The sequence below is a fragment of the Tinamus guttatus genome, unplaced genomic scaffold, assembly GCF_059628265.1.
Source record: "Tinamus guttatus ecotype Peru unplaced genomic scaffold, ASM5962826v1 Tinamus_guttatus_pri_ptg000530l, whole genome shotgun sequence".
In the NCBI taxonomy this organism is placed as follows: Eukaryota; Metazoa; Chordata; class Aves; order Tinamiformes; family Tinamidae; genus Tinamus; species Tinamus guttatus.
Window position 1 is genome coordinate 2413972 of NW_028289064.1, and position 27391 is coordinate 2441362.

General features: G+C 38.3%; 1 protein-coding gene across 1 annotated transcript in view; it reads right to left on the reverse strand.

The window, feature by feature from the left end:
- ZEB1 (zinc finger E-box binding homeobox 1) overlaps positions 1–27391 on the reverse strand; it is a 109759-nt gene that overhangs the window by 15405 nt on the left and 66963 nt on the right. Inside the window, exons 2-4 of the mRNA XM_088533991.1 lie at positions 9922–10122; positions 4313–4375; positions 2505–2666 (exon numbers count right to left, since the gene is read on the reverse strand). Coding sequence (XP_088390117.1) covers positions 2505–2666; positions 4313–4375; positions 9922–10122 — 426 coding nt within the window. The remainder of the gene's footprint in view (positions 1–2504; positions 2667–4312; positions 4376–9921; positions 10123–27391) is intronic.

Consider the following 27391-nt stretch of genomic DNA (forward strand, 5'->3'; position numbering starts at 1 on the left):
GAGGCAAATGGAAAGCAAATTCTGCAATACTGCCCAGTCCTGCTGTGCTGGTTACGTGTTGGAGAGGGAGGCAGAATGTCTTCCTCGGTTATCACCTCATGCCATGGAGCATAAGGTGCAAGTGTGTACAGACTGTCATTTTAAACCATCAGTATTACTAATGCTAAAAAAAAAATTAACCAGTTCTTTAAAAGTACTTGTGAATTATTTATCTGGATGATCCCTTTCGGCAGTTATTACCATAGATTGATTATATGCTCCATAAAGTCACAATTCCTTTTGTTTGTGTGGAATTTACTGGTTATTTCTATTGAACGTGCCACTGCTCTTGCAACAGCAGATAAGGCAAATGAGGAGTCAGATTAGTTTTCATTATCATTAAAAAACAGCCCCTTCCCTTTCACGTAGGTTCTCTTTAACTCTTCACAGTAGAGGTTAGGCAATACTCCTGTTTCTCGTTTTTTTCTCTCTCTCTCTCTCATTTTACCCCTTTAAGTCTCTGCTTTTCCTGGATTAGCTAGAATGCCCCAAATTAACATGTCCCCAGCTGCATAGCCATTCTTTTCTTTTTTTGCTTAACAATTCATTTTATATGACATGATGAATACTTTGCTTCAGCACAAACACACCTCAGTGGAAATTTCAAAAGCGTGTTGGCTTAAGTTCCGTTTCCACTGAAGCAAATGAGGAAATGGCAGTTTCACTAAGGTCAGTATTAAAGACCTCAGTTCTCTATCATTTCATTTCACCAGTTCCCTGATTTGGAAATATATGACATTAGCAAATACCACTACTTTGTTGGCATTTTCTATTCTAAATGTTTAAAACACTGAACATCTTTGTTTGACATCATGAGTCTCAGAATTCCTCAATGCAAACTGCCTGGGTGAAGTGCAATTTAAATGATTAATACAAATGCGTATCTTTTATGATTACGCGAAGATAATTTTGCAAGTCTGTAAAACTAATCTGACCATCCATGCCACTGTAACCACAGATTCAAATTTTAAATAATTTGAATTATAATTTTAAGAGGCCACTGTTGAGCATATACCTTACTTGAATTTTGGAAAACTTCTAATGGAAAATAAAACATACGATAATTTACTTCTGAACATAAGTAGGCAGGTACACATCTTAAGGCTCACAATTTCATTTACTTTTTTTTTTTGCTAAAATCTCTAACAGCATAAAACCTATGAAATAGCAAAACAATTTTATTAACATTACCCCTTTCACTGTTCTCCCTTAGATTTCACTACAATCATACAGTTACATTGCCATTGTATATTCCTTTAAATAAATGTTTAAAAACACTTAGAACACAAAGTTTCCTCCCCTTTATGTACGAAGTTTGAAAAACTTTTGAAAAACTTCAGTCTATCCCTACACAGCAGTGAACTTCAACCAAGTAACGAAGTCTGGCTCAAACTCTGTAGTTTGTGTTGTGACACTCGGGAAGCAGCAGAATTTGCAAATGCAATCTGAGCAGGTGTGTTTTCATATTTGTGTTTCATGAGAAAGAAATGAGTAAAGTATAACTAGTCTTCTCACTTCAAGAGAAGATTTAAAGCTTGCAATTTCCTTAGAAAGAAATCTCAAGATTTAACTCTAAAACTCTACTACTAAATTTGCATCCTAATTGTTTTAAAATAATCAAATATAGAACAGTGGCTTGTAAAATACAAATACATAACACTATGGAAGAGTTAGCTAAGCAAAAGACAAGACAAGTCATAATAAAGTAAAAACACTCTCATTTCATTCGAAATAACATTTTCAAAGTACACTGGAAAGTCAGTATTGCATAATGAACTACCATTAAGAAAAAAGCAAGTCATTATTCTATTTCACAAAACATTTCTGTATAAACCATGTTCTTTCTTCTTTCTCCTTTGCTGTCATTTCAGGAAAACAAAACAAAACAAAAACAAGCAAACCAACCCAAGGACTGTCACATACTCACTAGCTAATAAAATAACTTTTACCTAATAGATACATGTTGGCTTTTTGCTTAAAAATGTAAACAAACAATCAAAAAAGGCATTATAATACCCTAAATTACTTTTCCAAAACACTACATTCTCTTCATTCAGTCCAATTATATTTAATAAGATTCTGTGTTCTGTTTTTCATGAATGCATTTATGACAGTTTAATTTTACATTCCACATCACTAACATTATCATTTAGGCATTTATATAACTATTTGAGCTACCAAGTCAAACTTTCATTCTGGTTAAATACACCAAGCAATTCTTTGATGACTTCAACACAAATAAAGCAGTGGATTTTAAATCAATGGATAACTAATTTTAGAAAATAAATAATATTTTTGAATGAGGATTCCATCGTCCCACAAATATTGAAGTTAGAAATTCATTTATTTAAAAAACTACATTTGTATGCATTCTATTGCATTCATCATGTCTTTTAAAATAAAGCTTATGGATCAAGTGCTTAGCCCAATTTATCGCTTAAAAGCTGAAGTGGTGACATTTTTACCATTTTCATCCTGACCGCTAGCTTCTGGTGTGCCTTGTCTCTGGTCCTCCTCAGGTGCTTCAGGGTAAATAACAGCTGTGTCTTCTTGTTGAAGGAATTCTTCGACATTAGGGTCATGGTTTTGTTCATTTTCTGCATCAGAGTCACATTCATCTTCTTTTACTAAGAGTACAAAACCAGATAGAAGTGAAACTTTTAAAATGTAATATATACATTATCTACAGGGATCCATGTTTGCAAATGATCCTCTATCAAAATCCCTTACAAATACTAATATGGTATTCTGAAGGTCAAGTATTTTCAGCTGCAAAAATATGACGAGTTTTTAAACAGAGATACTGTGGCGTAATGAGATTAGAGCAAGTCACTGAAATTATCGTTTGCCTCCTCAACTTAGTGGATTTATATCATTTTAGATTTATCTGTTCCCCTCAACTTCCCCACAGATCTCCAACAGAACATTAATCATGATTCAGTCCTTGCATTTTGAAGGACCGCTTACAGTTTCAGCTCCTTTAGCTCCTATTAGCTCCTATGTTTTTAAGAGTGAACCTTTTTCCTTCAAGACACATTTTTTAATGTTATTTAATACTTGCTCATTACTTCAAGCCCAGAGGATACATTTAAATTTTGTCTAACAAGTTTGCGGTTGGAAACGGAGCCAGCCTGAACTTTGAGCAGCTTGCTCTCCATGGCTGGAAATTTATATCGTAAAAGTTGTTTCAGACTGGGTTAACATCCTTCAAAATCTTAAATATTAAAACATTAAAAAAGCCAAAACAGTATTTCAGTAAAAAGTTAAATATTTTTAACATTTCACGTGACAAATAAACACTTGCGCGTATTTGCTGAAATGTATTTTTCATAGAGTTTACTTTTTATTATCGTGAAACGTTCTGAGCGTGCTTGCTCTCTGTCACACTAGCTCATGACAGATTTCCTCCCCTATTAATAATGTGAAGTATATTTTTAATATGAAGGGGGAAGCCTTACCATTCATCTCAGTGTGAAGTCTCATACTCAATTTGCAATCTGACACAATTGGGTGTTGGATTCTTTTCCTGACATGAGGCAGACCTTCCCATACAGACTGCAGTGTCTAACACGCTGTACTTTGTCCTCTTTTCTAGATACCTCCCTTTATGGCAACTAGAAGGAACCTGATAGTCTACAGTCATAAATATATCTACCTACATTTTAAAAAATAGGGTTTACTCATACAATACCTAACTATGTAATGTTAAGGAGATTTTAAAAAGTAATGTATAAAATTATTTTAAAAGAACTGTAGGCAAGTCTTTAAAACATATGATAACAAAATTGTTAATGCTAATGAAAGAAACGTAACAAAATAGCAAAGCATCTTTTTTGGTCTGATTCTGAAACTGAAAATAAACATTTTATTTTACTTTCTGCCTAATATCAGTACAAATAGAGGAGGTGAAAATAAGACACAGGATTAACTGAAGTTTATTTTGGTGCATTCTTGGAGTAGCTTAAGACGCTCTCTATTAACCTGTAGGGGTTTTCTACCCAACTCTGCATGAAAGCAGTGAAGTTGCTGCTTTTGCCGTGTTCCTAAGCTGTTAGCAGACGAGGTGCTGCAGGGCACGGCAGGCAGCCCCTGGGCAGGAGGGCTGCTCCTCTGCCAGCTGTGTGACAGCTAAAACTATTGAAGGCCTCAAGTGTGCAAGAGCAGAGCAGTTGATAAAGAAAAGTGGGAAAACCTCAAAGATTTCACAAGGATACTTGCTTAGCCAAAATTCAATAGCACTTTACGCAGGTGATGCAGATTAACAAGCAAGTACCTGTACATCCAACTTCATCTGTCTGAGCTTCAGGCCCCAGGATTTCCTTTGTTTCTTTCCCAGCTGAAATGTAAAATATCACAAAAATAAGAACAAATGCTAAAAAAGAAAATCCATGCTAATATATCTGAGGCAGTGTCTTTCAAGTACTTGTTTCCTGCTCTGAACTCAAAGGACAGCTTTCTTCCAAAAATACAAATTACTCATTGCTGCAGCAGCAGCTCACCAGCTGCCACACAAGGATGTCCACAGTTAAAGAAATAACATTTTAAGGAAGCAACAGTAAACACTACTATTTGAAGACAGGCAAAAGCCACCTGCCACACTTGCAAATTTTATCGTGTGCTTTCCCAGCAAATACAGTGAGCTACTTAAAAAAATCTATCTGCAAGTGCAGCTACCTGACACTTTGGAATATTATTTCCAGAAGCAAGAGTATCGTTAAGATTAGTACCTTTATTTTTCCAATTAGCAGTTCTGGGAAATGGCTGATAATATGCTGATACTGCCTGCACACGGTGGTTTCTCTAGAAACCACTTACAGACGTGGTGGTTTAAACGAACGCTGACATTAAACACACGCTCCCTGCTCCGGATCACCTGTGTCCTGGCGAGATGTTTCACCAAGAGCACCTAGCGCTGCAGCACCAAGGGGAATTTGCCTGCTTTTCTCAGACTTGCTCAGAACTCCACAGAGCCCAGCACTGAGGCTGGGCTGGCCCCAAGGAGCCCTGGGGAGCTGCACAAGCACAGGGTAGGCAGGGGTTACCTCCCTGCAGGGAACGGGCTCACCTCGACACACGCCTGAAGCTGCCCCTCGCCGGGCAGCCTGTGCCAAGGGCAAATTCCTGCTGGAAACCTCTGCAGACATTTTTGGCAGGAACTGGCTTCTGGCAGAAGAGCACAGGAAAGCTCTGGTGGCAAATTCATCCTCTGCTGGCATTGTAGAGAATGCTGCTTTCTGACTCCCTTACGGCCTGTATACTATGTCAGGGTATGTGCATGCATTAATGGACCACAGCTATGAGTGGATGGAAAGTAAAGCTTTGTTTCACAGTTTCATTTTGAAGACTTCAGAGGCTGCTGGGCAACGCTGCATGAAAAGCCACAGGTGATAAAAGCCCCCGGAATACACTCCTGGGGTGCTGGGAAACGGCAGTCTGTACAGTTTTATATACCTTACTTCACAGTATTTCAGTACACTGTCATAGCCATAAAAGAACAATTGATGGAAAAATCATTTGGCATGGCTATTCCAAAACCCAGTCTGCCAACTTTTTACTTACAGAAGAGAAAAATTTCTCCTCAGTAAGAAAGATGATAAATTTTAGGACTACTGTAAGTTCTCAGTTAAAAATGTCTTCCTCAAAGGAAAAGACTGTTAATTCATCTACCCTGATAAAATCCGGCAGAGCCCAAAAGGTGTGGAAGCTATTTCTGCAGAAGCAATCATAAACAAGACATATGCTTAAAAGGCAATTGTAATATTTAAGTCTTACTTTAATTTTAATTGAAGAGATTTCTTGATCTCAGATGTAGTAACCATAAACTCTCGGTTTGGTACTCTCTCTTTCTACTGTCTACATGTTGGAAGAAACTCCCCTAGAGCAGGGTTATCTTCCCTACTGCTGTATGGATAGAATCCATACATGCATCCGGAACATCTAAGTTGCCTTCTTATGTTGCACATTCAGTAACTATCATGTAAAGCTCCATTTATACAGCCACGTATGTACAGCATAAGAAGGCAACTTTGCATTTGTGTGCTTAGAACCAATGATCATGCTGCAAATACAGCTTCCGTGAAGCAACATAGTGGCAGGGTAATAGATTTAAATATATTTTTACATCAAATAGAGATCAAAGTTCTGAACTCAGAAATACTTGGAGTTTTCTGCTGAATGATTACTTAAATGCAGCTCTCCAGCTAGTAGTTTCCGGGACAAGAACATGAATTTCCAGCTTCACATTTTATCTGGACACGGATTAGCATTCTTGGAGTTGTTGTACTTGCTCTTCTTAATCCCCATAAAGTGACAGAATAGTAGTGGTAATGCTGAAAGAAACTCTCTTGATATTTGGAAATAAGGACAAATAGCCATATTCTAAAAAAAAACCCAAATCTTTATAGCACTTGCTATGTTCACAAACTCAGAACCAACCAGCCATACAGAAACTCTAAAATGGCACAAAACAAGGCCTCACTTCAAGGATGAGCGCCTGAACCTTCACTAACTAATTCTTGAGCTGCACTACGACTAAAATCTGATATTTTCTGTATCTAATCATCATGTATCAGCATGGCTGAGAGATAAGGCAGGACCTAGGGTCAAATGTTAAAAATTTTCAGGTGACAGTGTTTTAAGAGTGAGTATGAGTGATACTACCACTGTGTCATAGGCTGACTGTAAAGATCTATGCATGGATAAGGTATCTGATCAAATTTTAACTACTAGCAAAATGGAACTTATAGTTGAAGGCAGAAAAATAAACTTTACCGACATTTCTGTCACAAAGTTATCTTCAGAGATGGGAAGAAATGCCAAAGCCCATCAAGAGTTTCTAATTCAAACTCTTTAGAGCTGATTTTCCCACACACAACTTGCACATAATGAGTGCTGTTTATTGCCGTGCATGGTTATTCGTTCCATCAGTAAGAACTTGACCAAGAAGCCGCTACACTTCTTACTCTTTCTTGACACCCCCTGCCCCAAGGTAATGAGAGTTAGTCCCGCACAAGAGCACCGGAACCCTCCTCAGCAACCTGGACGCTGAGAGAACACAGTGCAGCTGCAGCACCCAGGCTCAACCTATGATTTTATGAGTTAAAGGAATTCCTGAACTCCAAAAGGAGCATACACCAAAATATAACTTATATTTTAAAGGCTACTACAGTTTTGGACAATTTTTCTAAATTTTCTGCTTTTCAATACTACTTTACCTCAAGGACTAAAAGCTCTCATTTTCCTAAATACTTACAATACATAAATAATAATTTTGCAAGTATATGAACATAAGAAGTCAATAGGGTTTTAGCTTTTGCTTTTTTAAGTGCAGCACAGGCTTTAGTTTAACCTGAAGAGATGAGAGAGCATACTATAGAATCATCACACACATGAATGCTGGCACAGCGCCAGGAGCCTGCGCAGGATACACGTGGTTCGCTTCTTCAGACTTGCATGACTGTTTCAGTTAAACCTCCTGAGATACTCACCTTATATTTTAAACACCTGTTTGGAAGGTCTTTTAGAAATTCAGTTAGAATGACTGGAAACGGAAGGAAACCAATCTGATAAAGAAATTTTACGTATGTTTCTATTCTTGTGCTTTTCTGAGCAGAATAAGCATGTGAAAAGCTCACTGTCGAGTCCAGCTAAAACCAGTAACTTTCAGTACTACTTTCATCATGAAACACAGCTTATTAAAATTATTGCAGTGTATTTTTTCTAAAATTAAACACCCACCTTTGAAGAGGGCAGTAACGCTGCACAGGCATCTGCCCCACTTTCTTCCCCTTTAAAACACACAAACACCCCTTTCGTAAAATTTCTGATGTTAGAACCAGGGCTGATGATATGCTTTTACGCTAACACCTTTGAAACTTTCTGTTCAAAAAACTCAGCAGAACTTTGAAATGGCAAATCAGCATGTCGTGAAGCCTAATGTAGCCTTTATGCAGCCACCGCCAGATATTGAAGTATTTTTTAAAAATCTCTATCAAATGAAAAAAAAAAAACACCTGGACTGCTACAAAAAGAAGTTTCATAATAAACATATTTTTTACATAGGAAATTGTGCTATTTTTAACAAGAATGTATAACAATTGTTTAAATCTTTTGTCTGGCCAAACACTGGCAGAAGCCTGTTAAACAACGATCGAGGCAGAGAAAAGCGTCAAGTAATCCAGGGATTATAATGGGCACGTGACATAAACATCATCACATAATGCCCAGTGCAAATTCAGGACTTCCTATAGGTTTATGTATTTGGTCATATATACAGAGAATAAGCGTAAGAGAAAGGTCATCTGACTTTCTGACAAAACTTTCACAAAGAAAGGCTGACAATCTGCCATTGCTTTCTCAGAACAAGGTTGCCTGATGCTCTCGACATAATTAAAAGTGGAATTTACTTCAAATGTATCACTTTAGCAAACAGATTTTAAAGGGTTAAAAGGATGTATTTGAAATAACAAGTTCAAAACCATGCCACTACATGTCTGGAATTCCAAAAAAACTCTAAAGAGTTGTCTCAGGCAAGATGCTATGGTGTGACTAGCTGTGGGAATGTGTCCATGAAATGTTTAGCCTAGACCTGTACGCAGAGGTCTTGACCCAGCAGCTCTGATGCCCACTGCAGCGTCCAGAGAAGTACTTCAGACTTCCCAAACCCATGTCTGTGCGGTTCAAGAAATAACCTGTGTTCAGCCAATTTTTATGTATCTGTAATTCCTAATATACACTCTGTAGTTGCACAAAGATTTTTTAGGTGAACTAGGAAAATTACCTACCTAATCAGTAATTTAGTTCCAAGGTTCATTTTACTGCACAGTGTAGCTTGGCAGCAGCAATGACATAAAATGTGGCTGACTTGAAGCTATTCTTGAAACTCTCAGCTGCTGTCCCTCAGCGGGACTGTAGTTACTGAGCAGATCCATGCTTTCAGTTCGGTTTGATGTGCAGGCATACGATTTGTCTTAAATCACCAGTTTTAACAAGGTGGATGGTAAAGAACTGTGGTTCAAGTTCAGACCCAAACAGGGACATGCTTGAAAACATTCTGTTTTGTTCATAGCATAAAGACTTTCCGTAAATTTATACATTTTTCCCAATTTAGCTGAAATGTAATCATGCTGTGTGATATTATTAAACTTAGCATCAGAACCCATAGAAAAATGGGCAATTTCCTGATTGTTTTAAATTTGCTGCCTCTACGGCTGCCACGTGAGACGTGCAACATTTGCCTTTCCCCAGTGGTTTCAAAATAGAGATTCATTATGAACAAGATATCCAATTCTAAAACTAATAATCTCAAAATTTAATAAATATGAATGATCCTTTCTACCTCAAATAGTATGTTATGTTCTTTTTTTTTTTTTTTCCATCATCTCTACTCTCTTAATCCTTTTCCTGGCATTATTTCCTTTATTCTGGTTTTGCTTGGCAAGAGAAACAGCAGAAGCAGCCACCAGGCAGAACATTACATCAAAGTGCTATCATTTTTGTTGTTTTGCTTTACTGCTTACTCCTCAGGATATACCTGAACAAATCTTGAGTCTTTATGGAGGGCTGCCACGTAAAGGACATGGAAAAACTGAAAGAAAGCAACTGTTACGTGATCACACTTGAGAATGCTGTATCCATCACTTGATTAACATGAGAAATGGAATGAATGCATCTTGGAAACTGTCTCAAATGTTTAATAAGGAAATTATAATAAATGTATTAGAAAATCTGACTTTTACTGGGTTGTGGCTATTAAATGCTTATTGATATGACTCATTTTAGCAACAAAGTGAGCGTCTATTTAATCTTTCCTTCTCAGGAAAAGATATATAAATAAAATATGCAGGAAAAGCTATGTAACATTATCAGTGAAGATAAACATACCTTCATCTTCCCAGCAACTGTTTGTACTCCCATCTCTTTCACTGTTTTCTGGTAATACTGCATGGTCTGTTGGCAAGTCGTCTTCTGGCACGCTAGCATCACAGTCTGCCGCATCAGTTACACTTTCTTCTTCCACTATATGCAATTTATCTTCATCGTCTGAATCTGAGTTGGCTTCTACCACGTTATTGTAATTGGTAACTGTGGAGAGACAAAAGGCAAAATGTAGATCAATATACTTGCAAGTTCAGAGCGGGCAAGTTCACATGTTTCAGGGCTTTGGCCAGATGCTCTCTCTGAGACATCTCTGGAGCCCCGTGATTATTTCTTCTTCCCAGGAGGGCATGGCCATGGCTCACGAGCCCCCTGGACACATGGTGGCCCACTGGGAGACACGGTGGCACAGGCGGAGATGCCTTCCAGCAGTGGCAGCTTTTTAGTTGCCCCAGAAGCCATTCTGGACCAATTTAGCCATCCAGCTTCCAACTGGATCATTCCCATTTGGATAACAGCATTACTATATGGTTCCTTTAAGAATATTATGGTCTGCATGATAGTCTACGAATACTTGATATAATGCTAGAGATAGTTCTGTCATGTAGGAACAGATTCTTACTAAAACAAGCTTAATTTGTAAGCACAAAAGATCAACTAAAACCATTTCAAACTGTAAGCTCACACTCAACTTAAAAAAAACTATTAAAGATTTACATAAGATCTCTAAGTGTATTATACTTAACTCACATCAAATTTGAACAACTTATTGAAATCCTTCAAAATACAGTTTAAGATAATAAAATAAAAAGACTTGTCTTGGTCGCAGTATTCCTTCAGTAGTCATAAGTGCTTATAAGAATCATATCTGTGACGCACACGACCACATTACTTTATGACATTTTCATACTGTTACTATTAGCACATCAGAAGATAAATTGATTCTTTCATGTAAAATCCTGCCTATTAAGGTAGATAAATAGGCTGTATTTCCGTTCTTCTGAAGTCATCTGCTTCTTTTTTCCTTTTTTTAAGTAGGTATTCGAATCATTTAAAAATGCATTTAAACAGGGAAAGTCAGTAACATTATGAATTGGCAAGTTACTCATTTCCTCCCAATTCAAGAGAAAAATGTCCCATGTAAAATATGCATAAGCATGACAAAAGACCCTTCTGAATTTCAAACGATCCCTCCATGTTTCTGTATTTTAGATACACATGGTGCTATTTGAGAAACGTCGTATGACCCACTATTCATGGCATCAACCTTTTCCAAGACAAGAAAATTTAGGATGCTTGTGTAAGTACGAGTATTTGGTCCATTTCAATCAAAAACATGATACTCACTTAATATTCTGTTACAAATTTGGCTAAGTAAAATGGTTACTGTAAGGGTTGCTGTAACTCTGGGCAAAAAGTAGCATAAAGCCAGGACATGCAGGCTCCCTCACACGAACATGGTGGGAGAAGCAGCTTTTGAATTTATTTGCAAAGAATATGTTTCTTTTAACCTACACTTACATTTTACCACCACAAAATAGGAGGAAATGGACTCACTATTTTAGTCTGTTGTCTTAACCAGGTTTTACTGTGCTCAGTTGTACAGGAATAACTAAGTAAAACACCACCATGCCAACCTCAGCCACAGGCAGGAGCTTGCTATGAGCAGGGAGGGTCAAAATTCAGTCACAATACATAAATGCACTTTAAATATATATATATATTTACAGTTTAGATTTCAGTTGCTTAAAGAATTGATGTCTTTATATATAAACTACTCTCTGTTTAGATTGGGTAATTAAGTGGAATCTCTGATATTAAAGTGTTTCATATGTGAAACACAAAAAAAGCCCTAGAATAAGATCCATAAAGAGCCAGAAAAATGAAAGTCTTTGGGGTTTAACTTCTTCCAACTGAAGATCAGTTGTCAACAAGGCAACCAAATGTGGAAAGAAATTTAGTTATTTTTTTCTTTTTTTTTTGAGAGAGAGAAACAGAGCTGGGGGAAATAAACTGCAAAACTTGCATCAAGAAGGGCTCAGAACATTAAGGATGAGAAGGCAGCAAAAAACACAGCAGAAAGTTAAGCAGTTAAAACTAGAGGAACATTAATCTGCCTCTATACTACCCTAGCTAAATAATTATGCTGTTTTTCCTCTGAAGGGGCCTCGCCTCATTTAGTGCAGTGATAGCTAAAGAGCAGTGAACACACGTTTTATGGAGTGAACAAATGTGTTTGTAGGATCCTGTGCCATTTTTATAGATTACGAAGTTATTAAGCATTCCTTCCAATCCTCATCAGCCAGCAGTGTGCCCGAAGCCTCAACTACAGGGTGTTAGCCAAAAGGAGATTCCTGAATATGTGCTACACACTTCCCTATTTGGTGTTCGACTTGAATACTTTAAAACATTTAATTAACTGTAGCAAGGTGATGGTATTTCCATTTACAGAGATCAAACTGGCTACTTAAAAGATTAAGGATTCTTCTGACAATTTTGGCATGACCGTATCAGTGAAAGGTGGGTAGGGCCTTACTTTTCAGAGGACTTTGCATTTTTATAGCATTTTGTATATTCAAAGCACACTCGTGTTCATTCCAAATGCAGCTGTGCTCAGAGCTCAGGTATCTCAGATTGCAGGCCACAGCAGCTAGCAACATACAGAGAGAAGTGAGTGACCTTCCAGAATCACATAAAAGCTCCGTGGAAAAGACAGAATAAAATCCAGTTTTTCAGTGGTGCTTTCAACATGCCTTACAGTGTGGGCTTTTGATTCCTGCCGTCCTCTGCTTAAATAACTACTTTCCAGAAAGTAAGGCAACGGTTTTGGAGGCATCAGCTTCCCGTAATAAACATTCCTGATTCATTCCCTGGGCAGCATTCAGCCTCTTAAAAACGATGTGATCACATAATTAAAGATCTTATCATTATGTGTACTTACAAGGGACAAATTCAATTTTAGTTCTGACATTTTCCAACTTTGTTTGAGCGCCCAACTTTCCATCTCAAGTGTTTGATTTCAAAGAGTATTCTGAAGTTCCTTAATGGAAATGATGGTTAAAAACAATCAAACCTTGCCATTTATTATACTTTTAGCTAGCTAAGATCCTGCTCCATGGTGCCATGGTTTAGCCGGGCAGTGCACATGTCCTCCTGGGGCAGTAATAGCAGGTCGGCCTCTTTCACTTGCTTCTGCCACGTCCTGGCAACGCGCTCCCCAGCTCGGCACATGGAAGTTACATGGGAAACAGGCATCCTGCATTCACTAGCAGGGCCACCTCTCTATACACGTCCCTCTTTTCCCGTTCAACCTTATCCCCAGATTTAGGCCTCCCCTATCTGCACTCCATTTTGGGTGTCTCTTCCTTTCGTCCTCCACGTTGCACAGATGTCACTAAGAGAAGGGGACAACAACCTCACGTGCCCCATTGTAACGCCGGGCACCCCAGCAGCAGCTGGCACCTGGGAGGGGTACCCGTTAATTAAACCTTCCTGGATGGAGACTGGAGTGTGCTCAGCACAAAAGCAATATTTAGAGACGGCTTACAACCTCTGTAACAAGTTCAACTGAACAGCAATGATGATTTCAAGAGGTTTCTAATTGAGCCAAATGTTCCATACAAAAAATAAAATGCAGACCCCAGAGGAAACCCTTGCTCTGAACAGTAACAGCTTTTCAGTGAAACAACTACAGGCACTTCAGCAGTAAGCACCAGCTAATGATCTATAGAAGTAGTAGCTGCCTAAGTGAAATAATTCAGCCTGAATTATAAAAAAGAAGGAGCAGCCGCGTCGCGCTCTGCCCCGGCGGGCCCGGAGCCACCGCAGGGTGAGCGGCTGCGGAACCTGCTCCGGCCACCGGCCACCGCGGGCACCTCACCCCAAAGGTTCTCACTGCTGTTTTACTCAAACAGGCATCTTCATGGTTAATTTCTGCTCTGCTTTCACACATGAATAGAAAGCAAGCCCCCTTTTCACACACAACATATATTACTCAGGGCACCAAAGACTATAATAAAATCAATTTTAATGTTCTTGTTATATATCTTCTGAAGATGAAATAAAAAAAAAGGATACAAAAATGAGCTGTAATTACATTTTTTTTCTGTTGATCCCTTTCTTGCTACAGTATCTGACACTTTAACAATTAGCATCTGTAGTGGCAGCTTACGTTGTTCTTATAGCAACTGCCAAACAGATCACAGAAAATGCCCTTCGCTTTTTCATTTTTACAGTCCTGAATGCGGAAAAGATGGACGATGTTGCAAAATTCTAATTAAAAAAGAAATATGTTCCAAAGAAATATTGATTAAGGTGCTAGGTAGGAAAATGCATTATTTGCTCGGTTGTAGACTGCTACAAAACCAAAATGCAGTTGTTTAGTCAAATAAAAAGTTAGTTCTCTGGTTGAAAACCAGTGTTTTGGAGAAGTTTCTCAAAAAGGTGGCTGCAGGTCCCTGCTCAGCGCTCGCCCATCTGAATCCTCAGGCAGTCTGTACACTAACAGTCAGCCCACTTGACCATGGCCAACACGCAGAACAACCCCGTCGCACTCAAATTCTGCTACCAAGTCACTCGTCACTGCGCAGAGGAGAACATGCAGCTCTGGCAACAGTCTGAGATCCTGTGCAATGGCACTGACTCCAGCAGAACCATATCCTTAACTTGCTTTTCCCTGGGATCTGGGAGAACATACAAAAAAGGAGCACTCTGAACCTGACCTGTTACATGTTTTTTTTTTTACACACTTCCCTGTGGTCACTGGGTTTTTATGTAGGATCTGATAAAATATTCTTACTATCTGCCTCTTTTCTACCATCCATACTAATCTGAAATCCCACCTCCTTGCACAGTTTTAAGATACGTCTTCTGGAATTTGAGAGCTAACACAAACATCCTAGGATTTTTGAAGAGTTGAATACGCGTAACCACCACATTTGAATTGTTTGGGCTCAGTAACCCAGCACTGAAAAGATCGGAGATTATTAACAAGCCAGAAGAGGGGCACACAATATTGACCTTTTAGAAATACCTACTTCTAAAAGCGCTTTCACATTTTAATAAGGTATTTTCAAGACTTATACAGATGCTGCTGTATCATTGTTTAGATGGGGCCAAGCAAGTGCAAGCTTCGCTTAGTGAAAATATTCACTGTTTCCGAATCCTGCACCAGCAGGGCAGGCAGCAGCACTGCACAGAGGAAGGGAGGCAACAGGCATCATCATAACAGGCAGCTTGTGGAACTCCTAAAAACAGATTTCAGTGTGTTCTAGTTATGCAGAAAGTGTGAAGAAGCTGTATTATTCTGTTAATTACATTAATCAAGAGAAAAAAAATCTACCAGAGATTAGTCTCTGACATAATCCTTGTTAAATCTAATTAAAAAATATCCTTGTGATTTTCAGAAAAAGTCATTCTGCTTTCGTGCAATTAACTGTGTGTAGAAGAAAACTGCATTTTTCAGAGAAATAGAGAAGTATAAAGAAAAGGTTGAGTCAGCTCATATATGTATATACACACATAAAACACATATACCTATAAACACATGTAAACTATGCGAGTAAAAAAAAACTGTTTCTGTTTGAACTTGAGTTTTATTTTTGGGGCTCTTTTGGCTGTGGTCCTGCTACACTAAAATATATTTTCAAAACTGCAGTATGTATTATTAACACAAGCAAATGAGCTAGATGACTGGAGAAGATCCTAAAAAAATATGTAGAAGCCAAAATTTAATAAAGAGAATTTAAAGTTTCTTTCACTACCTTCTCCTCGTGCTGTCTTGTGAACCTGGTAACCTGCAGGAATCCGGGTAGCTGTAGGTCTAAAATCTCTTTCTGCGGGTCCCCAGAAACACCTTTTCTCACCTGTGCAGGATATCAAGCTCACTCTCTACATCTGGCACTCACCCTGGCTAAGGGGACCGGGATTCAGCTCTTTCCCCTGAACAGATCGGACTTGCATCTCCCACGAGGGTTCAGAAAAATATAGGGGTATTTGTAAAAATGAAAGGCTAAATATTGAGTCCGCCTCAGTAATGTTGTTCAGCTAATAAACATCTATTCGAAAATAAGGTTTTCACACCTGCTAGTTAAGCATCAATCAATCCAGTCAAAAGTAGCTTGAAATACATTTTCGGTGAATATTCTGACACAACGAAAACATGAAGAATCCCAATATGCACTAAGATATATGTATGTATGTGTGTATATATGTATATATATAAATCTCCTCTCAGTACATATGTACTGGATTATTTGGTCTTCAGGTCAATTCAAAGAAACTTTAAGAAAAAAAACACTTTGCAGCTAGACTGCATACTAAACTGTGCTCTCAATGCTAGACCAAAAATTGGACTGAATGTCTGGGCTGTGCTTATGCAACACACATTAAAATCGATAGTTTAAACATCTGACAATTTTCTGCTTGTCGATTTTAAATTGCGGTTTTAAAATCAATGAATACTTCACACTAAAAGCAAAGCGACTCGGAGTGTGGAATTTTTCTATCAATATGGCAAAAACTGGACCAAAGCCTGATGATCTAAGTCACAAGCAGCTCCTCTGAGCTGTGCTAATGGCCAGAGCTCTGGCAGGAGACTCTGTGATGACATAAGCTCTACTTTGAGCATATTTGGCAAATATTCCAGCCCCAGTGATTCAATTCCATGCCGTCGCCTTTGTTCAGCTGGTCATTAGTTCAATTTAGGGTTAACTTAGTCCCATATGCATAATTATACTGGAACAGGACAGTTTGGTACTTTACCATTGAGGAACCCAGAAGCAGACACAGCTCTAGGCTTCTCAGACGGACAAAAAGAGGGGAATTTCTGCCACCAAGGTGAATAAAAACCGGTGTCTAGCATGTCACCTACTTTGGCAAGAGCAAACAGAGAGTCTCTGCTTCTTTAGCTGCTCCTGGCACTCATCTGCCTTAGTTAACTACATATTTTGATAACTTGGATAACCATGATGAATTCTGAGCAGAAGAATATACGTATTCCTTCTATTCCTCCCAGATTACTCAAATTACATACCACAGCCACCAAATGTTGGTTTTGCATTATTGCCGGGCTGCAAAAATCTGAAGAGGGATGTCAGAACAAACTGAATCTCACTGCTGGTACAGGATTCATAGGACATCTCTCTGGTCCTGATGCTAAGGACAATGAGGTTGTGTCTATATCTGCAGATGGGAACAGAAACAGAAATATGAGGAAGCTGTTGACACTGAAGACCTAATGTTCACACTCTCGGTGCTTCAGAGGGTCTCTTAATTAGAACTAGCTCTGATCTGGCCTTGTGGACTAAATTTCCATTAGTGGGTGGAACAGTTGGAGGGCTCACAGGGTGTATTTTCTCATTTAAATTAAACAAAGGACATGCTCCCTTATGAATCAAAGAACAGTGAGGACTATCAAGAGATTCACTTCAAAAACTCACTCCTGATCTGAATTAAGATATTAAAGGATGTGTACCTCCAGCCAAACATTCCTGGAGGAGACATACAGTTCTTCAGAGTCTGAAGGACGAGAATTTTCACCATCTATTCCATGCTAAAATCAAATGCAACTGGCACCAGAATCTTTACCTAAAGAGGAGAAGGACCTCTGGGGCCAACTACCCCAGTCCCCCACTATTGCAAGCAACCAGGTCAGGTAGAGCCTTTTGCAACTTACTTCTAAAGGTATCAAGCAAATTATTGACTGACTCCCGAGTATAAGACATTAAAAGGCAACTGAAAGGATTGTATTTACAGACAGATACTAGCTAGTGCTGAAAGCCTGAACTAGTAACCACCATATGTTAGAGACAAAACTGGATACTGAACCCTGTTCTCCTCAAAAGCAGGCTAGATTTATATTGCTAACAAACACCGTTTCGGAAATGCTGCAGCAGCAGCACAGCCGAAGCTCGAGAGGAAGCTTTGGAGCTGGCCAGGATGGTGTCGAATACCCGCACGGCAGCGACCGTCCCAACTGCCCAGCCCTCCAGCGCGACGCTGACTGGGGCGCACGGCCGGGCAGCACCAGCACCGACAGCAGCTTCCGTAACTACTGTGCAGAGCTGAATAAAAGGAAGAGTGATACCACCTCCTCCCTTCACGCTTAATTTTTGAGTGAAAACCTTCTTTCTTACACTCTCTTGAGTAGTGGTCTTAAGACCATATGCATGGTTCTCATGCGCAGCGCTGATGGCATCAACTCTGAATAACACCAAGTACCATCGAGCATTATGGTCTGATGGGGGCAAAGGGACACGTTAAACCAACCTGTGAGGCTGCAGATGAGAAGCTCAGCGCGGGAGAGCGCTGTCACCCGGGGAAGGGATCACCACCACCACCACCAACGCAGACCTCTCAGAAAGGGCCTCTCGGAGCATGTTCAGGGCACCACGTGGGAGCTCCCAGGGTGGTCCACACACTGACCTGGGTCTAAACTGGGTGTCCCTCATCTATGCTGCACAGCCCCAGCAAATGGACACTGCACACAAAACGCCTATCTTCCTATATGTATTTAGGTGGGATACCTAAACTTAGATTGTGAAATGGCTACATATCATTATATTAAATTATATTAATTATAATTATTTATATTTAAAAAAAAAGAGTTGGCCCTTTGTTATGCTTTCAAAGAAGCCCTACTAAGAAATATAATTTTAAACCTGCTGCTTTTAGAATTGTATCTTCATTACTCTGGAGCTCTTTCCAGCTAAAAAATGGGAGTATTTTTAACTTTGCACAATGAAGACTTTCCATCTTTTGGTGAAACAAAGAGTCTTACTATTGCAAGACATGCAAGAGTAATTTCTCTACTGAATTTGTAAATGATGGTCCTTTTCCTAATGAAAAAGCTAACTATTGTCCGAGCATTTTCCCCTTCTAGCGTCTGGATTCATGAAAATGCTACATGCAAATAAGAAAACTCTCACTGGCAGCATAATTTGAAAAAAGGTATTATTATAAGATGCTTTTAGGTTCAAAAATACTAGAAATGATCCCAACAGAAAAAAAAATAACGTACAGAAACAAGACAGCTCAAAGTGTATGAGAAAATTAAATGCATCCTTTGCCAGTTGCCACCGTTGTATAATCTAGGGTTATACAATACTTTCTACAATATGAATTTATAATCTAGGGTTACACAATGCTCTCTACAAATATGAACTTACTTTTCTATGTATAATACCATGCCAACTCCTGCTGTCAACAAGTAGGATACGTAACAACATATTTACAAGAACTTACAGTGAACAGTGTTTCTTCTTGTTTTGCTTTGTTTAATCTTTTTAATGTTTGCTTTGAATAATCTACCATAAAAAACAGTGCCTCAATAATTTCACTGCTGCCTGAAGCATTTGGCAGAAGAGGCCATATCTAGCTTCATTTTTCCGTCTCTTGGCTTCCCCATTTTATATGCTCATGCTCAGGTAGTCTCAGAAAGAGAAGAAGTGTTTGCTTGTTATAGGTGACAACTGTGCAACATGGAAGCTTTTACAAGGATCCATAGTTGTGAATAGATGGGCACAAAATAAATATCAAATATGAGGTGGTGGCACCCAGGTCACTTACGAGGCAGAAGCAGTTGACTAAACCTCCTGTTCTGTGACCATTATGCTCCTCTTAAAGAACATGCATAATTTCTCCATAACAATTTACTAACATAAATACGAAATAGAGAAAATCCTGTTCTTTATGATTTTTTTTTAAATCTGAATTTTCAAAGAATATACTGTGGGGAACAATTCTGAGCAGACAGCAGTGATTAATCATTCTCCACTCCAAGTTAAAGAGGAAGAAAAGTAAAAATCTTTCCCTCATGCCCTATTTTATCCCAGGTAAGTTTGCCTTTTGATCACCAGTATTAGTTTTATAGTCTATCATTTTATTCCAAAGGGAGGAAATCCAATCTTCACATTTGACTATTGTTCTTCGCAGCCAAGTAGAGCCTGAGGCCGGCAATGTTTTACTACCTCGGAGGCAATTTTAGCATGGTGATCATTAAAATTTAGCATGAGATGTATAAATATCTGACGAGGGTTCATTTTTTAAATACCTCCAGTTACTTAAAAATTGCAAGCAATTAACCAGACTGAGGAGAGACTGAGAGGAAGGACTATTTCCATGAGTTATATCCTCCTAGAGCCTATTTTACCTTTAGAAAATCCTCTTTCCAGAGCTAACGGCCCCGCTCTGCAGTCTGCTCAGCAGAGTCCTCTGCATGACGATTGTACTTTACCTACACACTTCTCATGCTTCATTTATTTCCTTTATAAAACTCCTCACCTACAGAAAACAGTTTAATTAAAAAAAAGTAAATTTAAGAGATAAATATTATGAATCATTTTCTCAGAGACTGACTTTTTAAAAAATAGATGATTTATTACTACAGGAAAAAGTAACTCTTCTACAAAGCTAAATGTCACCACATCTAAGACGAGCCACACAAACTGTCTGACCATCAACTGGGTATCTCATCTGGGAGAAAGCGGCCAGTGCCGAGAATTTATTTGACAGCAGAGAGCTGGAAATACTCACTGTATGAGCTATACTGGCATAAAGCACAAACGCTATACATCATTCAATCTTATTTGAGTCGGCCTTCGATTAGTATTCGTTTAGGTAAAATTTATTCAGGTTAATTTTTCAGGGAAGGCATAGGTTACAGGTTCACAGAAAACATACATTTGATATTAATGGTGATTTTATATTATATATTTCACCATTACCTAGGTTTATATGCAATAAATATTTGTGTCATATATAATAAAAAATGCAATATGGGATTATCAGTCTGGCTCCTGAAGTTCTTGCAATTTCAGTATTTTTTTAGGCATAAGGCAGAAGAATGATACTGCACATGCCGTATCTTACGTACATGAACAACCTGTGATGGCAAATCTCCCTTGCTCCAAAGCTATGCAACTGTTGTGAAGTGACATTAGTAAAGTCTACCATGTATACACTTTTGCTAACTTTGGAGAGATAGCACTGCAATGAATCACCCTTATAATGAAGCTCTGACCTTTTACTTCATCCTCTCACTTATTCCTGGATTATCAGAATGCTGAATCATGCACCAACTTCAAATACTTGTTGCATAAATAAATACATAATAATTTTTCTTAACCTCTTGAATGTAGTACTCTCCACACGGAAAGAAAGTCAGTTTGCCATATGCATAATGGCCAGTAATCTAGATATTCAGGTCCACTTATAAACTCAAACATCCAAAGCAGGGCATAGGAGAAGGGATTTTTCTAAGTTGCCTTTCCAGATAACATATTATATTGTGTCTTTCACTCTGAATCCTCACAATAAAAGACGAATATTTTTATTGGTGTTTTAGATTTCAATTTTCAATATACAGATCATGATTGTTCAATTAAAGTAACTACTTTGGACAGACTATGTTGATATCAAGGTAAATTGTTATTATGTCAAACACTTCTAATTTACTTTACTTGAAAATAAATAATACCATGACCAAAATGTATAAAAGTATGGTTTCTGGATGTATTTTGGAAGATCTAGTTTTCTTAATGCAGCTTTGCATCTATGAGCTTATTAAGTACATTCATATATAACATGTCCATTGAAATCAGTGTCTGGGAGTGTTATGACAAGTTACAAGTCTCTCCAATCCTTAATTATTTGCTGCATTTTTACAATACTGATTTTTCAATCACAGATCTTACATACTACTGACTTCCAATTCTTCTAAAATATTAAGTCACAGGTCATTTATATAACTTATTTGTGTGAAGTAGCAAATCACACCCTACTGAAATTCGAAGTGTGGCTTGTTCATTTTGCAACCTAATGAACAGCTATCATTTCCAGAAACCTATTGCAGTGCAGGAGCATGAATAAAAAGACAGCTGAAAAATATGCAAAGGATTTATAGTATTTCACTGGATTCCAAGGGCAGACATTCCCTGGCATTCTATTTAAACAGGTGGATAACTGAGATTATGAAAGGTCTCATTTATCCTGTTTAAACGGAACAGTGCGAAGCTTAAGCAACAGTTTAATTCTCAACAGATGCATTCCATAAGCAAAATATACACTGTGAAAAGGAATACTGAAAATTGTATGTTACTGTAATTTTACATTTTTAAATTAAGCTTTGTATATTTATATAAATCAGATTGAAACACAATGTATAGTTCTCACATTACTCTAAGCACATAAACATATTTTTGCCATGCTTTGCTTCAAAACTTCACAAATCTAACTCCACAACACATTTTATCAAGTTCTTATTTCCTCTTAGCAGACCAGCAAACCAAGTTCTGATGGATATGGCGAACGGCAAGTTCTTTTTTAATGGCTTTTAAAAAACTGCAATCTGAATATATACCGCCGCGTTCCTGTATACAGATTGTTCACATATATCTGCTGAATCTCTGCAAAACCAGTCACATTCACATTTCTGGACTTTGTAGTAAATATGTAAAACAGACAGAACTAGAAAACCTAGCTCTTCAGGCCATTGAAGACTGAGGCACAATCACTCAATTATCTATTAAAAATTTAAATCCTTTAAAATAAGTTAATTTGCCAAAAAGGTAAGAGAACACTTCCAGGATTGCAGAGAGCTGATGCTGTGATAGAACAGCATAGAGCTCCCCATCAGAGAGGTCTGCAGGTCCAGAACAGCACTGGTGAAGTACTGCAAGAGCCAAGAAAATATTCAAGACCCTTCTGTTAGAGGAAAGGTGCACAAATGCACAGCAATACAAAGCAAAAATAAATTTATGCCCAAGCCGTAATGACAAAATTCACATGCACTTTTCAATAGAGTAACCATTTGGACTATCTGCATTGTAGCAAACTATTTCAGACTGTCATTTTCCTCACAGAGTGGGCCAACACTCTGGGAAAGCAGCATTGTTGCCCTTGAGAAATGATAGGCTGTTTCTCAAAAAAAAGTCTTCATAATTACGATAATATCCGGCAAAATCAGAAAATTCAGGGCAGCCATAACATGGTGAGACTGTATTATCTCTGAACTCTGAACATATATACTAGCAAATTCTACACAGTAGAAAATTTACATAGTAAACTTTCATAATGCCCAGCAAATAGCACGCTGGGACTGCACATCAGAGTGGGTTGCTCATGAGCGTGCAAGACCTTTTCTTCAAAAAGCAGCTTGGTCTGCTGGACACCCTGCTCTTCCTCCGTGAAGTATGATTTTCCAAAACCCAGCATATTATCTGCAGCTCAGCTTTTGAGACCTCCTTTGAATTAAAATATCTGTGAATAAAAGATAACTGGGAGATTTTAACTATGATATTGGAATTTATTGCACAGCAAATATGTCTCAAAACTTGCAAAGTGTGATGAATAATGGTATTCAATTCAGTCCAACATCTCTGAATTCTCACAGTCTACACAAGGATGAAGTTTAAATATTTTGAGACTTAAAGGAGCTTATCTGTTCCACTTGGCAATGAAATTCCTATGTAAGGTGAATCAGGAGTGGTAAGAAGAATGTAACAAAGGATCAACAAGGGTATATCGGAAATAAAGAGACCGGATTCCTCCCACCTCCCAGCTCCCTTCCCCTCAAAAAAAAGGGAAATACCCAAACCTACATTTATTCATATAAAGGAGCTCATCTGTATTGCAGTCGGTCTTAAATTTAATTCTGCCACCCTTTTTGTAAATGAATGGAAAAGAAGGTAAAACAGACATGTTTGACTTAGGCGGATGGTAAGAAACATCCATCAGTCACTTACAGACAGACTTTCTGCTTGTTAAAAGGCTACTGCAGAAACTGTTGAACACCAATAAACCAAGAGAGGAGTGTTTGATTTAAAAAAAATCCCAAACTCGGAACTTTATTTAGAAGGCAAATCATGCTCAAACTTACTGCACATGCCTATGACTGTGCTATATTTTCACTGAACCATTTTCTGAGTTTGGAGTCCTATTCTAAGGAAGGATTCCACTACTTAGATCAGACAATGAAATCAAGCAATCTGCCCTCCAAGGAAGCTGAACCTTCTCGCACTTATGCAATGAGGAAAGTCACTCTCTTTTAGGCCATTTTGGGAAGATTTCTCCATTGTACCCTCCTTAGTTGATGGTCACACTCAATAGGAAGCTCAGTCCAAAGACAAGGGCTATTCCACAAACCGCACGGATTTGGATAACATTATGAAGCAACAAATCAGAAAAAAAGAAACATTTACAAATCCCTTGTGAACTGTTTTAGTGCCTAACAGCAGTATTTCAGAAATTCCCAAAGAGCTACCAGGTTAAAAGTACAAGCCAGAGATACTCTAGACAACAGAGGCTGCAGCTATTTTAGCATAGGTAATACTTTAATTTTATATACGCTATTTTCTATAGCAGATATTGATTTTTAAGAATCTCATGTGCTCACTCAAATCAGGCCAACTTCATTTCACTGACTTGCTACAAGACAGAATAAAGGAAGTAACAGCAATGCTAATTAATATAAAAAACGCTGGCCCAATTATTCCAGTTTGAAGCTTAATAACCAACAGTTGCTGCTAGTATGTCAGATATTAAACATCTCTTGGCTTTCAGTCCTTTATCACCAAATGGAAGGAAATGGAGGACTTGCAAGATGCCTTAAGCACTGCACCGCGATTGCACTTTTGGCACTTTGGAAATACAAGAAATGTGCTTTCCCATCCCTGGTAAATTTTCCAATAAGAAATGCACAGTCATTTCTAAGTGTATTTCTGCTTCTCCTATAAATAGTTGAGACAACTTTATGGTTACGAGACTCTTTAAGTAGGACCAGATGACAACATGTCCTAGAGTGACTGTGGTCTTCTAACCGACCAGGACCAGGGAAGGGGCTGGATCATCCAGGGACTCCTTTTGGAGGGCAATTCAGATTACAGAAATCCACAGGGCTGCTTAGAGGAAGAGAAGTGTTCCCAGGATTACTGCATAAGCACAGGGTACTGAAAGAAGCAGGTGAGATAAGAGTCCAGGGAGCCCTGGTGTCAGGGGGCTTCTCCTACACAGGAGAAGTCGCTGAGCGGGAAATCAACAAACTGCCAAAAAAAGGGGAAAAGAGTGAGGTGAGCAAGGCTAAAAACATGTAAAAATGACACTGCTGGGAAAGGCAGAGGCAAAGGGTAAAAGGTCAGTTTGTACCATGCTGAGGATCATATGGGAAAGACTGACACCTTCCAGTCATCCTAGCTCTCCTTCACAGCACACAGTGCAGCTCAGACATATTACAGCCAGTTTAAATTGCTGCCCATTAAAGAAGTCTCAGAAAATAGTAAGAAATATTATGGTAAATATCAGCAATAACCAAACATATCCATATTGCTTCCGGGATCCAAAGACACACAAACTTCTCCTAGCTTCTGGATTTCTAAGGAAAATACTACAATGAACACTTGGGATTAAAGACCCTGCTGAAAAGTTGGAGGTGTCTGTTCCTGACTAGTAAGAATTGAAAGGGACTCCTATGGAAATCTGCTTCCTACATTATTTTTAAAGCCTTCACATACTTCCACAAAAGTACGGATTAGTAAATCTAACCCTGTCTTCAGAACACCCATCTTTTTACAAGCTGTAATAAATGACAAACTGATTCTTTCTGGAAACTAGGAAGATTATGAGCAAAAATGAAGAACAGACCCACAAGGCAATGCCTAACATATATTATAGTTTAAGTACTACATGACTTTGAAAAATCTGCAGTGTAAAAACAAAAAACAACTTGGTTTTACCAGCTAAATTTAGACCAATTAGGTAACCACTGTACTCTAATAGGAAGCGACCAGTTTGGCTGCTGCAGGTAATCACTGTACTCCTGAAAGCAGCGGCGGTAAAAAGGTGCAGCAGCAGCACATCATCTGGCTCACTTATGAGCTCTGTTGATTAACAAACTCAAGGCCACACAAGTATTCAGCAAGGGAAGAAAAAAAAAATAAGAGGGAGTAGAGCAGGCAATTAAACTTTTCCAACCTCAACACCCCTGCACGGTGCAGAGAAACACATGTGAACATTCCTCTCGCTGGCTTGAGTCCAGATTTCTTCTTGGACTTACTAAAAGGTTGTACCACCATTCGTATCAACTTAAAGCCTGTTAAAAACGTATAAGGTTCTGAGCATTCTTAACACAAAACTGATTCTAAATGATCTGTGATTAGGAGTTTTGAACAATAATAAGCTACAAATATAGAAGAAAAAACAGAAAGATTTTCCATGACAGGTGACTTTGAAATATGAAACTCAGGCTGCGTAGGAGCATGAAGAATTTGAAGTACATTTGCTCACTAGCTGGTCAAATTATAATGTGCCTGCTGAACATCATTCAAGGGTGGAGTGAAAGGCGAGCCCACCACATGCAGAAGTAACAGAGAAGTTAAGTGAGGTCAAAAATACAAGAGGAAGTCAGGAAAGAAAGGGACCTTGAAGAAGTGAGGAAAAGACATAAGAGCATACACCAAAACCTATCCTAGGTTGCTCAGTAGAGCACTAAGGGCTTTTTAGATGAAAATGTATAATCTTAAGGAATTACTATGAGAATAAGCCATAGATATAATGTAAATACCGCAATATAAAGCATTATTGCACCTCAAGTAGTTAGAAAAACTTACATTGTTCCAGAATGTTGTTATTTCTAAGATTTTTAATTGAAATTGTGTTTATTTTGTAGAGCTAGATAGACTTTCCTTTCAGTCACATGCTATTCTGATTCCATTCTCCAGAAAAATTCCCAGGCATTTTGACTATTGAAAATGGAACGCCTCAATGCTACAAAATAACCACCTCGAGTGGAATTGTGACATTCAGTTGTGACAAGTGAGTGGAATGTGACTTTCATTTTGGCCAGCTACAGTACAACAGCACTGTGAAAAAGTTGACTGAAGAGCGTCCTAATCAGTTAGAGGAAAGAAGATATTGCTGCAATCTGAATACACATACAAAACAGCACCTCTACCCTGTAAAAGTACAATTAACTTCTTAAGAATAGAGGTAACGTAGCTTAACTTTATAGCAATCTAATTTAATAATTAGATCCTAGAGCAGCCCACTAACTCAGGGCAATCAGAATAGAAATTCTGTAGCCTTTCATTTTAGTGCTACCTGGGGTAAATCCTGTGAAATTATGAGCTAACAGTTGAGGAGAGGTGTCTCATTTGATAGACATCACTTTTGTTAGTAGTTGCTTATTCTATTAAATAATTTCTAAAAATCAAGTAGAAGCTATAAATTCTTTCTATAATGCTACTGTGATTTGTACCATTAAATATGACAGTTCAGTATTATTAGTAACATATTTTTAGTAATAGGCCATTATTAAAATATGGAACGTGATAAAGTTCTGCACCACACATTAAACACCTTAAATAAGCCATTCTGATGTACAATCACAGTAAGATTTTAAATTACGCCTGGCTAACTGATAAAGGAAAGTATAGAAAGTGAATAAAAAATGACCCGTCTGGGTTGCAAGAAGCTCAGGATCCAT